The sequence below is a fragment of the Manacus candei genome, unplaced genomic scaffold, assembly GCF_025592945.1.
Source record: "Manacus candei isolate 608988 ecotype Guabito, Panama unplaced genomic scaffold, ASM2559294v1 h1tg000106l, whole genome shotgun sequence".
NCBI lineage: Eukaryota > Metazoa > Chordata > Aves > Passeriformes > Pipridae > Manacus > Manacus candei.
The window spans coordinates 436,649-452,204 of record NW_026138154.1 but is presented as its reverse complement, the minus strand read 5'-3'; the positions used below and the strand labels follow the sequence as shown (position 1 = coordinate 452,204).

The window sequence follows — 15,556 nt, the reverse complement described above, 5'->3', positions numbered from 1 at the left end:
CCCCCAAATCAGCTCTTTTTGATGCAATCACAGCACCCTACCCTTCTCTCTCAAGGCTATCAACTCCCAGCACATCAAACCATCAAAGTCTTGCCTCACACAGTGCCCTGCCCTCAGGACACACAGCCCGGGGGGGTCCCTGCCCCAGTTGGGCAGAGGGGTCCCCGTGTGTGTCCCCCCATCACACCCCCAGTCCCTTCCTGGCCCTCACAGCAGAGCTGTCACCTCACTCCCCCCCCCCAAAACTGGCCACCAGCTCAAAGCCAACGCTGTAAAATCGAGTTTATCCCCCCCTGTGGTGACCAGGGACTCCCATTCCCCCCATCCTGCCCTGTCCCAGCTCTGCTCCGGCCCGTCCTGGGACAGCAGGGCACTGAGCAAATCCCGGCACTGAGACACCCCTTGGACACTGCCCCGAGGAGGTGACGGGTCCTGCCACAGCCTGGGACAGTTCCCACTGTCCCCAGCCAGGAATTTTCCCCCCCTGGCTCACACCACGAGCCCGGAGCCGAGTCCCCACCACAGACCAGCCACGGGAAAACCAACCCGGCAATTAAAACACGGAATTAACGCCCTGGATCCTCTGCCCTGGCCCCAGCAGGGAGCTGGGGGTGGGCAGCAACGGGACAGCTCGGTCTGAGGGACTAAAACCCACAGGGCTTCCCAGGACAGGGACTCCCAGCCCAGCCTGGGGACCCTCCGAGGCTGGAGCTGCCTGGAAAACCAACACAGGGAGCAGGAACTCTTTGTTCTTCCCTGGAGGGAGTGGGCAGTGCTGGGGGAGGGTCCAGGGACCCCCAGCAGGGACTGGGACTGGTTTTTGAAGCGACTCTTAAGACCTACACAGGTTTCTTAAGCAAATTAAGTCTCTCCTGGTGGGACAGGAGGCTGGAGTAACACTCCAGGGCTGGTTTTCCAGGCAGAGCTGCTCGTGGGAAGCTCCTGTGCCCCAGACATGGAGTGGGCAGCTCCGTGCCAGTGACCCCTCCCGAGGAGGAGGAAGGCTCCGAGGTGCCCTTCATCACCTCGAGGTACTCTTCATCACCTCGAGGTGCCCTTCATCACCTCGAGGTGCCCTTCATCACTTCGAGGTGCCCTTCATCACTTCGAGGTGCCCTTCATCACCTCGCTCGGCAGCTGGAGCAGGGCTGGCTTTGGGCTCCCCTTCCGGGGCAGGAGGGGAGGTTTTTCCCTTCCCGGGGCAGGAGGGGAGGTTTTTCCCTTCCCGGGGCAGGAGGGGAGGTTTTTCCCTTCCCGGGGCAGGAGGGGAGGTTTTTCCCTCCGGTGGGAGGGTCCAACAGCAGAGTCGGGGGAATCACGGCGGGACTGAGGACGGGAGCGACGGGGGGAACACCAGGGGACCCAAAGCCAGCTCCAAATCCTACCTGGACCAGCACAAGCCCCCAGTGTCCCAACTGAAGGGGGGCCCCAGGGGAGCCCCCCAGCACCAGGGGAAGCCTGGGCACAGCCCCCCGGGAGGGGCCCGATCCTGTCAGTGGCATCTGTTCCCCGGCTCCGGGCAGGGGAGGGAGGGGGGTCAGGGGTGAAGTTTCTCCTCAAGTTCTCCTCGTGCCTTTCCTTCGCTGGCTCCCAGTGCAGGGTCCTGGTCGGTCCCAGGTCCTGGCAGCTGCCACGGCCACGCCGCCCTCACAACCTCTTGTCCTTCACGAGCCCGTTCCTGAGGTGCAGCCTGCGGGGGAGCAGAGCAGCGCTCGGTGGGCCTGGTCCCCACACCCCCCGTTCCCCCCTCGCTGCTGAGGCCACCCCTGACCCAGCAGGATTGTCCTGTTTGTCCCCTCTCAGCCAGAGCTGCCCTGGGGGATCCCCCAGCACAGCTCAGAGGGAGCAGCCCCAGGCACAGAGCAGGTCCCACGTGGAAGGGCTGGGTGAGGATTCACGGGACAGAGATGGGTGGGCACCCCACGATGCCCAGGTGTGGATTTAAAGTCCTTCCTGGCACCCGCAGTGATGTTTTATGCCCATCTTCCAGCCCGGGGGTGAGCCCTGTGACAGCAGCTCCAGGGAGGTCACCAGTGTCCCTTCCCCTCACTGGGTGTGTGTCATCCCTGGGAGCGTCCAAGGCCAGGCTGGAGCACCCCGGGATAGTGGGATCTGTGGGGTGGCACTGGATGATCTCCACGTTCCTTCCAACCCAAACCACCCCACGGCCCTGTGTGCCACCCCCCTGCCCACGTACCCTTCCTTCAGAGCCTTGGGCAGTTGGATTCCAGCCTCCCTCTTCCGGGCCCTGGCGCTTTTCCCGGTGTCCTCCACGTCGTACTCGCGCACGTCGTTCACCTCCTGCATCTGCCCCATCAGCACCTTGGCCACGAACAGGACGATGTACTGGGAGGGGGGAGAGACACCCTCAGACACGGATCCCAAAGGTTTGGAGCTGTTCCACCCCCCAGACCCCACGTGGGCAGGGCAGCTCCCCCCTGGACGTGGCTCAGACCCGTGGCAGAATTCCTGCAACTTCATCCCACGGGATGATGGAATCAGGCAGGATGATGGAATCAGGCAGGATGATGGAATCAGGCACTCCCCTGCCTTGCCTGATGTGATCCCTCCACATCCACCCTTTCCACCCCCTCCCCAACACCTGGGGGGGTGCCAGGACATTCACACCCTCTTCAAATCCCAGCCTGTCCCAGCCACTGCTGTCGCTCCCTCCCCAGGGATCCTTGGAGCACGGTCAGAATTCCAGCACAGGAGCCCCCCCAGGAACCATCAGGGGCTTCCCTCCTCCCCTCCAAAGCCTCTCCAGCCCTGCAGCCCCTGCACAGGCAGCAGGCACCGGGCAGGAGCAGCGGGGAGGGAACTCCCCCCACTCACCAGGAACCAGTAGATGTTCATCAGGGTGAGGATGAGGAGCAGAGCGTTGAAGAAGAAGTAGAAGGGGATGTTTGGGACCGACTGGAGGCTGGAGTAGCAGGTGGCATAGAGGACCTTGAGGGGGAACCAGTAGAGACGGAACCAGAACCTGGTGGGGCAGAGGAGCAGGGGGGGGTTAGTGGCCCCCCAGGAGAGGAGAGACCCAGCCCAGCTTCCCCAGCACGGCCTCCTGCTCCTGGTATCTGGTTTGGGATGGGTCTGGCTCCAGGCAGGGCTTCAGCAGACCCAGGGAAAGGGAGAACATCGTTCCTGTGGGCACAGAGGGCTCAGGGCAGGGGCAGGTCCACGCTGCAGGTTGTCCCAGCTGAGCGGGGGACAGGAGGGGAGAACAGCTGGAAGCTTTTCCTCATCCTGTGCACCCCCAGTTTATCCCCCAAAATGAGCCTCTTGTTGCTCCTCTGCTTTTTTGGAGCAGCCCAGGGAGGGGGAGGCAGGGCCGAAAGGACGAGGAGTGACGAGCTGCAAGTCGCTCATCCCCATCCTCCATCCCTTTGTTTCCCTCCTGCCTCGCCCCAAGGGGAGCAGCGAGGGCTGGAATCTGGGACAGCTCTGCCTCCCTTTTCCTTCTGGTAAAAAAAAAAAAACAAAAAAACAGCTCCTTGCTGCTGAATCCGGGAAAAACGGGAACAGCTCCTCCTCCCCCGGGGTCATTTGTCACGCTGGGAGCACAATTTCACAGGCACTTCAGTGGTGACAGACGCCAGAGTCACTACAGAGGGATTCCAAGCCCAGCCAAGTGACTACAGAAGGATTCCAAGCCCAGCATGGGGCCGAGCTCTGCGGGAACCTCTCCCCAAACCGACTTTGAAAGGGCTCAGTTCCCATCCCACGAATCCCAGGGCGCCGAGGGGTGTTGGGGAAGGAGGGGGGGGGGTCACAAAAGCCGGGCAGGAGGGTCGGGAGAGGGATCGGGGGGGTCCAAACCCACCAGCTGATGCTGAAGGTGAGGCAGCCCACGTTGGAGATGACGTCGTTGAGGCGGTGATAGACCCCCCCCCGGTGCTTGAAGTACACGTTGAGCTTGGTGAACTCGAGCTGCACGTCACTGATGTCGTGCAGGAACAGCACCAGGATCCCCACGTTGTGGTACCTGCGGGAAAAGTGCAGAGGGAGGGAGGGAGGGAGGGGTGGGATGGGGGAGGGTGGGTTGGCACCCACGGCCAGAAACACCGGGGGCAGATTCCTGGAGCAATCCCAAGAGTCAGGTGTGGGTGCAGGGGATGAGGAGCCCTGGGATGGCTCAGGAGGGTGGAGGAAGGGGAGAATCCACACTGGCTCTGCTCTGAGTCCAGCACGCTGGGAACAGGATTCCCTGAGCAACCCAGAGAGCCAGACATGGATGTAGAGGCTGGGGAGTTTTGGGACAGCTCAGCAGGATGGAAGAAGGGGAGAATCCACACCAACCCAGCTCTGAGTCCCTCACACTGGGAGCAAACTCCCTGAGCAACCCAGAGAGCCAGACATGGCACAGCCACGTGGGAGCAGCAGCTCAGGAGCCCTGGGATGGCTCAGGAGGGTGGAGGAAGGGGAGAGTCCACACTGGCTCTGCTCTGAGTCCAACACTCTGGGAACAGGATTCCCTGAGCAATCCAGAGAGTCAGACAAAGCTGGGGAGCTCTGGGATTGCTCAACAGAGTAGAGGAAGGGGAGAATCCTCACCAACCCAGCTCTGAGTCCATCATGCCAGGAGCATATTCCCTGAGCAACCCAGAGAGCCAGACATGGATGCAATGGCTGGGGAGCTCTGGGATGGCTCATCAGGGTGGAGGAATGGGATAATCCTCACCAACCCAGCTCTGAGTCCAGCACAGATTCCCTGAGCAACCCAGAGAGCCAGACATGGATGTAGAGGCTGAGGAGCACCGGGATAGCTCAGGAGTGTGGAGGAAGGGGAGAATCCACACTGGCTCTGCTCTGAGTCCAACACTCTGGGAACAGGATTGCTCAGGATTCCCTGAGCAACCCAGAGAGCCAGATGTGGTATCATGTGGGAGCAGCGGCTCAGGAGCTCTGGGATGGCTCAGGAGGGTGGAGGAAGGGGAGAATCCACACCAACCCAGCTCTGAGTCCCTCACACTGGGAGCAGATTCCCCGAGCGACAGCCCCTGGCACAGCCACGTGGGAGCAGCAGCTCAGGAGCCCTGGGATGGCTCAGGGAGGGCAGAGGAAGGGCAGGAAGGGGCAAATCCCCCCCAGTGTGCCCCGGGGAGCAGGGGGGCCTCACCTGAAGGCGTAGGAGGAGGCGATGAGGGTGAGGGTCACCACGTGGTGCAGCAGCATCACCACCGAGTCCTTGCGCCACGTGTCCATGTAGGCCGTGGCGTAGAGGGAGTGGCCGTAGAAGCTGCCCTGCAGCAGGTACGCCACGGCGATGTCCCTGGGCACCTCCATGCCCTGCTTCCAGCCTGGGGGGGGCACAGGGACGCCCAGGTGAGCCCATGGCTGTGATCCCAGAGCCCCTGGCAGCAGGGAGGGGGGTGCAAACACCGGGGAGACCCGGCATGCCGCCGGGCTTGGGGGCTCCAGCTCCCTCCCAGGGCACTGCAGACACAGAGCCTGGGTGGGGATCCAGCTACTCTGGCTCCCAAACTCTGCCTCTGGCATCAAATCCCCTGCTGGATCTAAGAGAGAAGGCTTGATTTGGTGTCCCTGCCAAGGGATTTGGTGTCCCTGCCCATGGCAGAGGGTGATCTCCAAGGTCCCTTCCACCCCAAACCACCCCATTACTTGATTCTCTCCTGCAGAGCCTGGATGGGGATCCAGCTATCCTCGCTCCCAAACTCTGCCTCTGGCATCAAATTCCCTGCTAGGCCTAAGAGAGAAGCCTTGATTTGGTGTCCCTGTCCATGGCAGGGAGTGGAATGAGATGATCTCCAAGGTCCCTTCCACCCCAAACCACCCCATTACTTGATTCTCTCCTGCAGAGCCTGGATGGGGATCCAGCTATCCTCGCTCCCAAACTCTGCCTCTGGCATCAAATTCCCTGCTAGGCCTAAGAGAGAAGCCTTGATTTGGTGTCCCTGTCCATGGCAGGGGGTGGAATGAGATGATCTTCAAGGTCCCTTCCACCCCAAACCACTCCATGATTCGATTTTCTCCTGCAGAGACTGGATGAGGATCCAGTCTATCTGGTTATCCTGGCTCCCAAACTCTGCCTCTGGCATCAAACCCCCTGCCAGACACCTGCCAGATCTCTGCCAAGGGATTTGGTGTCCCTGTGGGCAGAGGGTGATCTCCAAGGTCCCTTCCACCCCAAACCACTCCATGACTCGATCCTCTCCTGATTAATCTGCTCACCGCCCTCCAGCCCCCGCTGACTCCCTCTGAAAGAAATGGTCAGGGCAGAGCCCCTCGTGCCCTTTCTGCACCCACAGCACCAGAGAAAAGGAAATTTAGGGGTTGTCTTCTCCTTCTCTCCCCTCAACTCCCATTCCCAGACCTCCCAGTCCACCCCCGGCTCTCACTGTACCGTAAAAGACGGAGGGGGGGTCGTGGAAGAAGGGGTAGTCGGTGAAGAAGAGCAGGTAAGTGCCGTAGGACCAGGACAAGGTGTAGAAAAGCAGCTTCCAGGCACTCTCAGGCATCTTGGCAGCATCTTTTGGCTGCAGGTTGCACCATTCCCCGAAGGGCTGCAGGGAGAGGGGGGAAAAAACCATCAGAAAGGGCAAGAGGAGAGGCCTTGGGGAGCTCAGGGCAGAGATCCCCGACTCCCCAAGGGATCTGAGCTCCGTGTGCTGCTCCAGGGGCAGGAATCCCGTTTTTCTGGCCTTCCTTACAGCAGGAATGAGGGCAAAGGGGCTGGAGAGAGCCCGAAGCAGGGGGAAAAAAACAGATTAGGGATCCTTCCTGGAGCCTGGCACAGTGTGCACCCCACACCCTCCAGGAGCTGGGCTGAGCAGAGGCTGCTTTTGCAGAACAGAAATAATGAATAAAATAACACGATAACGAATAAAATAAAAATAAAGCCCAGCCAGCACAGGGAAACCCAGGAGAGGAAGCTGCAACAACACCATCCTGTGCAGATGGACCTTGAAAAAGCTTCCAGGAAAGAGCCTTAAGCTGGGGAAAGGTTTTGCAGAGCCCTGGGCACAGGGGCAGTGCCAGCCAGCCAGCAGGGAATGGGGCAGGGAAGGCTGGCACAGCAGGACCTGCTTTCCCAGCAGCTTTCCCAGCTGCCCAGCACTGCAACACCACTGGTATTTCCCCCCTCCGTGGTTTGCAGCACCTTCCCACCCCTTTGGGAAGCAGAGGCTGGAGGCAAAGCCTCCCCAAACTCGGCTGAAGGCAGGGACGGGCATGGGCAGCTCTGTTTGTGTGAACCAGGACAAAACTCTCCCACCCCGGGTTCCCCCCACACTCCCAGGGGGGGAAAGGACCACCCAGCCCTCTGGGCCACTCGGGACAACTTGGAAATGGTAGGAAAAGCAGCTGAGCAGCCTGGGATCTGTGGGAGTGAAGCAGAGCAGCCGCCTCTGCCCCCGGTGCTGCACCTTCCCCCTGCCCACAGGGGCTCCAGGCAGGGATGTTTTCCCCCTCTGTGGCAGCTGAGCAAGGCCAGGCCCCATCTCTGCTTCTCCTCACGGCACTGACAGCCCCCCTGCACAGCCCCCGGGGGGAGCAGGGGAGCCCCAGCCCGGGGAAGGGCTGCTCCAGGTCTCTGATAACACCCAGATACCCCCCCTGCCCCAGCTGGGAGCTCCTCAGGATGAGCCAGATAAGCTGGAGATGAAAACAAAACGCCTGGAAAGTAACTGTACCCCGGCCCAGGTCAGCACTTTCTGCAGCCCCTCGATGCCCCCGGGCTAAATTAAGGCCCCAGCTGTCCCCAGGCAGTGGCTGCTCTGGCTTTTAGCCCCTCTCTGGGTCCAATTTTCAAAAGGACTCCACTCCAAGCTTCGTCCCAGCCTCAGAGTGCTTAGTGCCAAGCTCTGAATCCCCCAGACCTGGGAGCAGCAGCCCCAGGAGCCTCCAGCCAGAGGCATCTCCCATTCAGAGCGTGGCAGGAACCACTGCCAAGGGCTCTTCCAGAGGGAGCCACGGGAGGGAAAAGAGGAGGAAGCTCGAAGGGTGGATAAATAATGCACAGACAGAAAGTCCTGAGCTCAGAAAGCATCAATTATTTGTGTCTCCACAGAGTGGAGCGTGGAAGGAGCTGGGATGTGGGCACAGCTCACCAGTCCTTCAGGGATGCTGAGCACAGCCCCAGATCCCTGTTCACCCTGGAATGGGCTGGGTTGGAAGGGACTTCAAAGATCCAGGGACTCCAAAGATCCCCCAGAAAGCAGGGGCAGGCACAGGGAAGGGAACCAGCAGCACGCAGGGGACGGGGAGGGGACACGGGAATGTCCCTGGAGCAGGGGGGAGGCACAAGCCCAGGAGCAGCCCGGGAGTGGAGATGAGCAAGGTGGGGGCTGTCCTCCCGTCACCCGGCTGCCGTTGCCATGGCAACGGCGCAGAGATGCCTGTTGCTAAGGGTGACGGGGGCTGCAAGTCGGGAACGGAGGATCTGGCTCCAGCTGAGAGAGCCCGGGGCTCTTGGAACGGGGTTTCGCTTAAAGGGCAACCTCCTCCTCCTCCTCCTCCGCCCGCGCAAACCTCCCCAGGCACCTTCTGGGGACAATTAACAGTTAATTGGGGGCTGCGCCTGTTCCCCCGGCACACGGAGGGGGGGGAAGGAGCGGAGCAGGGGGTGAGAACGAGCAGCCAGAGGGGTTCGGAGCCGCGAAGAGAAAACGGACGGAAGCTCTGCCAGCGCCAAAAAAAACACCCTCGTAGCGAGAAGCGAACACGTTTTCTCTCCCTTTTCGCAGCCGATCCCTGGGATCCACCAGCGGCAGGACGCGGGTCCTCCCGCGGGGATGGGCTGGGAATGAGGAGCTGGAATTGGCCGAGTCCCAGCCCGGCCACGTCTGAGATCCCCTCCCCGGGCACAGCGAGTCCCCCGGAGGGACACAAAGGAATGGCTGGCACGGGGCACCCCCGGCGCCGGGAACTGGCAGCTCCGCGGCGGCTCTGGCTCGATGGGGATGATGATGATGATGATGATGATGAGCAAGCAGAGCTCCGATTCAAAGCCCGGCCACGACCGGCAGCTCCTGCCCCTTCCACGAGCTGCCCACGGCACCGTGTGTAGCTTCCCAGGCTCTGTCCCCTCTGTCCCCAGCCTGGACATGCTCCTGGACCTCCTGCCACCTCAGGGATGGGGCACAGAGCCTGCAGGACCCCGGGCTGGGTTGGATTGGAAGGGACTTTAAGGGTCATCCAGTGCCACCCCCTGCCATGGGCAGGCACATTTTCACTGTCCCAGGTTGCTCCAACCTGGCCTTGGGCACTCCCAGGGATCCAGGGGCAGCCACAGCTTCTCTGGGCAACCTGTGCCAGGGCCTCCTCACCCTCACAGCCGGGAATTCCTTCCTGATTTCTCATCTATCCCTGCTCTTTTTCAGGAAAAAAAAAACCAGCAAAAAGTCACCGTTCTCCAAACCCAAAGAAAGGGCTCTCCACAGCCCTGTGCACCCCGGGGCAGTGACTGTCACCCCACCACGAGAAGGGAGTGAGCCGAGCAGGGGATGAAGAGCTCCAGCTCCCACCACCCCATCCCTGCACCACTTCCCCGGGTCGGTCTCCAGACAACACTTCCCAGAGAAACACGTGGAAAAAAAGGACCACTATGATAATACAAAAAAAAAAAAAACCGAGCAGACATCACTTCTCCCTCGGTTCCTTGCCCCTAAAGAGAGAAAAGCAGCAGAGGGTCTCCCCCTGGAGACCCTCCGAGCTGCCCAGGGGGCTGAGGAACCCCCGCCCCAGCCCCGGCGCTGACACAGCAGGGCGGGGAGAGCAGCCCCCGCCGAGCCGCCTCACCCCGGGGGGGAAGAAAGGGCCCATTGTTGTGGCTTTTGTCCCGTTTGGAGCTTCCAGCGTTTGTGCTTCGGAGCAGGGGAGGAAACGCTGGAGCCTCCTCCCCGCTCCTCTGCCCTCCGAGTGTGTTGGGTGGTCACTGCTGGGGACGTTCCCCCCCTCCCGAGTCACACCTTGGAAAAATAAACCTTGGGTGGGGAAAAGGGGCATCGGGCGCTGGAAGGGATCCCAGGGAATCCTCCCTGTGCAGCTTCCCGGGGCTGCACTCCATCCCTCACTCCCAACCCGGCTTCCCCCAGCAGGTTTTCCAAGGCACAGGACACTGTTCCTTTCCAGAGGGCACTGCAACGTCCTACAGACTTGGACACCACCGGGAAAAAAAAGAGCTGGCAGGTGTCTGGGCCAAAAGTGGAGAACATTCACCCACTGCAGAACAAATCCTGACCCACCCCCAGCTCCAGCTTCTACACTGAGAGGATTTTGATTTTCCTCACTTATTTTTCACTCCAGGCATTTCAATCCCAGCAGCAGAGGTGGCTGAGGGCTGGAAGCCTCTGCCTGGGTTTGGCTGTTCCAGCCCATCCTTGTGCCCCAATCCAGAGCTGTGCCCTGGGTTTCACCTGTCTGGGTTCCCTGCCCTGCTCGGGGAAGGAGAACCAGCACAGGCTGAGCTCTGGGTAATCCAGCCTTTCCTGGTCCTGTTTCAGCAGAGCTTGGCCTTGGTGTCCTCCAGGGTGTTTAACTAACACAGAGAGAGGGGCTCAGGTTGCTGCTTTTTAATCAAACTCCTCAGGGCTGGCTGGTGTCACACAGGGGACACACCAAGGGCGTCAGGGACTGGTGGAGCTCGGACACCACGGGGGCAGGAGGATGGGGCAGAACCCAAGGAGGCTCCCAGGGCTGGGAGCACTTGCCCAGAAGCAGCTTAATCTTAATTTCTGGAGGGGGTTTGCAGCCCCAGCGAGCTCCTACAGACACATCATCCCGTTTGTGCACTCAGAACTCAGCAGGACAGGGAGCTGAGACCCTCAGGCCAGACCTGGAGGGGACAGATCTGTCCCTCAGGTCTCTGCAGGGACACCCCCAGCCCAGCAGGGCTGACTCTGGGGGTCCTTCCCTGCCTCATAATCCACACTTCCTCAGCTGATTGGGATCTTCCCACCCCAAAACAACCCCTCCCTGTGTTTGCCCCGAGGTTTCCACGAAGAAGCAGCAACGGGACAAAAATTCTTCACTCTACAAAGGACCTGGCTGGGGGGGGGACAGGTGAAAATCTACCCTCAAATCCAAACCAAACCCCTCTAATCACTGCACAGCCTTTTCTGCTTCTCCAACCCAGCTGTGGGCCCTCCTGTGCCACAGATGTTGGGGGATAAATGCTGCTGGGAGAGAGAGCAAGGGGCCCAGTGCCCCTTGTCTGACACAACCAGGGAGCACAGCCAGGGGGAAATGGCTTTAAAACACTCATTTCTCACAGGAGCTGCGTGGCCAGAGCTCAGCAAGGTGCTCTTGTGGTGAGAGACACAGAGGAGCACAAGGTTTGTGGTCTGTGAGTGACAGGCAGGAAGGGAACGTTCCCTGGCCACCCAGAGGGGTCAGGTTTACAACCCTGAGGGTTTCAGTTCCTGCAGGGAACACAGAGAGAGTCCAAAGGAGGAAGAGGCTCCAAGTCTGCACAGGGAAGCGAAGTCCTGAGCTGGGGGGAAGTTCCCTCCCGGGGTCAAACAGGTCTTTTCTCTCCCTGATGTCCCCCCCACTTTGAATGACCCCGCTCTGGCACTGCCCCCACAGGGGCCACGAGGCACCAACTGATCTCCTGATGGGTTTTAGGGGAAAGCCACAACTTCCATCCTTTCCCATGGCAACTCCAGAACCGTGGAAGTGAGGAAATCTTCCCATCCCTTTAAGACATGTATATGCAGAGAGAGAGAGAGCTGTCTCTCCCCACCTGCTGCCCTGGCAGAAAGGTGATGCCGCTGGAACCCCGCTCAGCATCTCATCAGGATCACACATGCAGATGGAGCCACGGGAACCTGCTCCCAGCAACCCCCCCTGGCCCTTCTGCAGTTACAGGTGTGACCCATTTCCCAAGGGAACGACAGCCCAGGAGCTGCCACCCCCCTCTGAGGGCACCCCATGGGCCCCAGCACGCCAGGAGCTGTTTGCCAGGCTCTGGAAGGGCCTCAGGCCAGGAGGAACTGGAGCTCAAAGGGAATTGTCACCAAGAGTTGCCTCAGACCTCGGGCAATCCAGCATTCCCAGGTGCTGGATGCTGCCCAGCCCAGCCAGGGGGGCAGGGAACGAGGGAAAATTCAGCCTGGCACGACCCCCCCCCCAGAACATTCCTTGCCTAAAACCACTCCAGCGGCTCCACATGACTCCAGAGGGCTCTGACTGGACCCTGCACAAGGTCAGGACCCACCAGGATGAGCAAAGGAAGAGCTCTGAGGGCAGGAGAGGTGGGATAACCTGGGACAGGGATGCAGGGAACTGCCTCTGATCCATGAGGAGCAGCTCAGCCAGGGAACGAGGCCTGTCCTGGAGCTCCTCAGGGCCTCGTGCCCCTGTACTCGTGGGGAGGTGGGAAAAGGGTGTCCCCAAGGCTGTCCCCCCACCCGAAATCCTCCATCTCCACTGCTCCTGCCTTCAAAGCCCTCTCAGGGCCGGGGCAGCCCCGGAGCAGAGTCCCGAGCATCCCTCTGGGAAAGCAGCGTGGAAGGAACGGGCTGGGACGAGCCATCGGAGGGAGGGGGGAGCTCTGCTCTCCCTCCACGCGTTTTTTCGCAGCGAGAAACGAAGCAGAGCTGCTCTTCCTGCTCAGGGACGTCCTGCTCGGCCCCGTCCCTCGCGGAGGGCTGCGCTGGAGAGGGGACAAGGGCCGGCCAGCCCCTTGGGAGGCTGGGAGAGCCGGCCGGGAGCATCCCTGCATCCCCACGCTCGCAGGAAGGTCAGCCCGGCACTGCAGCACCGAGCCAGCCATCCCCGGCCATCCCTCCCTCCCTCCCTCCCTCCCTCCGCCGCCGGGCAGGGAAGGACATTTTTCCATGCGAACCGCGGGGGACGGGCAGAAACGCGCCCCTCTCCTTCCCGCAGGAAGGCAACAAGCCGGGAATAACCTGGAAGGAATTAACCCTCAGCCTTGTCGGGATGCAGGGATGGCGATGTGGAAGAAGGGGGGGGGGGGGGGTGGCTCTCTCGGGGCGGGGGGATGCTCGTTCTCCCAGGATGCAGCCGCGGGGGAAGGCAGGGAACGAGCCGGGAATAACCTGGAAGGAATAACCCTCAACCTTGCCGGGATGCAGCGATGGGAAGGTGGAGGGGAAGGGAGCGGCGGGGGGGGCTCTCCCGGTGCAGGGGGGGGGCTCTCCCGGTGCAGGGGGGGGGCTCTCCCGGTGCAGCGGGGGGGCTCTCTCGGTGCGGGGGGGGGGGCTCTCTCGGTGCGGGGGGGGCTCTCCCGGTGCGGGGGGGCTCTCCCGGTGCAGGGGGGATGCTCGTTCCTCCGGGATGCAGCCCCGAAGGGGGGGAGGAAGGCGTGGGGCGCATTTCCCACCCCGAATCCACGGCGGACGCGCATCCCACCCCGCGGACGATCCCCCGCCGGTACCCCGGGGCCGACCCCAAAGGGACGGTCCCTCCCCGGTCCCCCCCATCCCCATATCCGCGTCCCCCCCCTCTCCCCGCGCGGCCGGGACTGACCCGAAAGATGCAGCGGGAGCAGGCGCAGCGCAGCGCGGTCCAGCCCAGCGCGCAGAGCCCGCACAGCAGCACCTCCGCCCAGCCCAGGTGAGCGTTCTCGGCCCAGGTCCGCCTCGCCAGCTCCCAGCCGCAGTCCCCGCAGCCCCGGGCGGCCTCGGCCAGGCTCCCGTAGCCCCGGCGGAGCAAGGTCCCGTAGCCGGGCATGGGCTCCGGAGGCGGCATCGCTGCCACGGCCGCGCTCGCCGCCCGCGGCCCCGCGCAGGCTCCGGCGGGCGGGACCGCGCTCCCCCCGCGCCGGTACCGGGCGAGAAGAGCCGCCCCCCGCCACGGCCCGGCCCCCTCCGGGCTCGGCCGGGGCTCCCCGAGGGGGCAGAGGCTCCGTTCGGCAGCGCTGCGGGGACTTCTCGGAGCTTGGGGGTTTTTTTTGTGCGTGTCCCGACAATGCGGCCGCTCCGCTGGAGGACGGGCTGGAGAGAACGGGCTGGAGTCGCTCCAGGAGCGAGGGACGGGGATAAATAGCGACGTTTCGGTCGCAGGAGGTGATGGAAGGGTGGAGAAGCGCCCAGGGGCACCTTTGGGGTGGTCGTGGGGGTGGAAGGTGCCCGCAGCCCCTCGGCAGCCCCGTCCAACAACACAGAGCTGCTCCGGGGTCAAAATCCTGGACTGAACCTTAAACTGCCTGACCAAACCTTGAAAATCCCAGACCAAACCTTGAAAATCCCAGACCAAACCTTAAAAATCCCGGACCAAACCTTAAAAATCCCGGACCAAACCTTAAAAATCCTGGACCAAACCTTAAAAATCCTGGACCAAACCTTAAAAATCCTGGACCAAACCTTAAAAATCCCGGACCAAACCTTAAAAATCCCACACCAAACCTTCTCCTTTCAATGTTTTTTTCACCCTCCACCATGTTTGGTTTTTTTGTTTGTTTGTTTGTTTGTTTTCATTTAATACACGAAGGGAAATGTTCCTCCAGGTTATTTTTTGCCCTTCCTTGCAACACCAGCCCTGCAGGATCAGCACCAGCAGATCCATTCCTCCCTCACAGAGCTGACCAGGTGTGTCCCCCGTGGGCCACCACAGCTCAGTTTGGGCACCTGTAGCAGTTTAAGGGGCTGGAATAACGAGGTGCAGCTGTAGGATGCAAACACACCCTCCCCAAAGGTCACCCCCCAAGAAAGACTGAATGTCACCTCCATCATCATCACAGGCACCATCGAGCTGTAGCTGGAACCAGCTGACAGGGAAAGGAAAAGACAAGCTAGAAATGAGTTTAATCTCATTTTGAGTCATCCAGGTTCCCCCTGGAACCTCTCCTTGCTCTGGGAAAACACAAACTGGTTCCCCTCGGGGTCCCACCGTGTCCCCCCCCCCCCCCCACGGCTCCTGCTCTGCCACTTGCTTTTATTGTTTACATTTTTAAGTCAATTTATCATGGCCCATCAAGTGGGGACGGGCTGCCCTGAGCACACAAGCCCCTTTCAGGTCTCCCTCAGACAGCTCCACAAAGGGAACATTCATCCCAGGCCGGGCCATGAATAAACCCCTCACTGAAAGGAGCTGCTGAGCCAAGGGAGGGGACAAAGGGCCCTTTCAGGGCCAGCACGGCCAGGGGGGCACGAAGGAAGCTCCCTGGGACACACATTTACAGTGCAACCCCCCCCCCCCTCCCCCTCCCCAAATGATAATTCCCGAGATGATCCCAAATATTCCAGGGCAGGAGGGCCCAGCTGAGGGTTCCACGGCTGCAGAGTCTGGTGGGTGGGACACAGGGATGAGCCCAAGGCCACGATCCCAGGGTTGTATCCCAGGACACTTCCAGCTCCCCACGTGCTCCAGGAGGGATGCCCCAGCTCCAGGACACATGTCCTGGCTCCAGGACACTCCTAAGGCTCAGGCTGAGCCTATTAGGGCAGGATTAGTTTTATTTTGGGAGTTTTCCCCTCTCACCAGCAGTAAAACCCCCCCAGCCAGGGATCCTTCTCCCAGGGGAGGCTGAAGGTACAGGAGTTGTGGTGGGATGGACTGAAGGAAGATCCATAACTCAGGATTGATCCAGGTGCTGAGTGCAGGTGCTTGAAACCTTCACACTCTCCCACCT

At 61.2% G+C, this 15,556-nt stretch overlaps 1 protein-coding gene across 1 annotated transcript; it reads right to left on the bottom strand.

Annotated features, from left to right (window-relative positions):
• Positions 1 to 32: 32 nt before the first annotated feature.
• On the bottom strand, positions 33 to 13,716 carry CERS1 (ceramide synthase 1). The gene is made up of 7 exons (XM_051769203.1): positions 13,453 to 13,716; positions 6,365 to 6,524; positions 5,120 to 5,300; positions 3,824 to 3,985; positions 2,836 to 2,983; positions 2,198 to 2,346; positions 33 to 1,690 (listed from the first exon to the last, which is right to left on the bottom strand). Exons 1-7 carry the CDS (start codon positions 13,672 to 13,674, stop codon positions 1,648 to 1,650), a joined length of 1,065 nt encoding a protein of 354 aa, XP_051625163.1. The 5' UTR covers positions 13,675 to 13,716; the 3' UTR covers positions 33 to 1,647.
• Between the last annotated feature and the right edge of the window lie 1,840 nt (positions 13,717 to 15,556).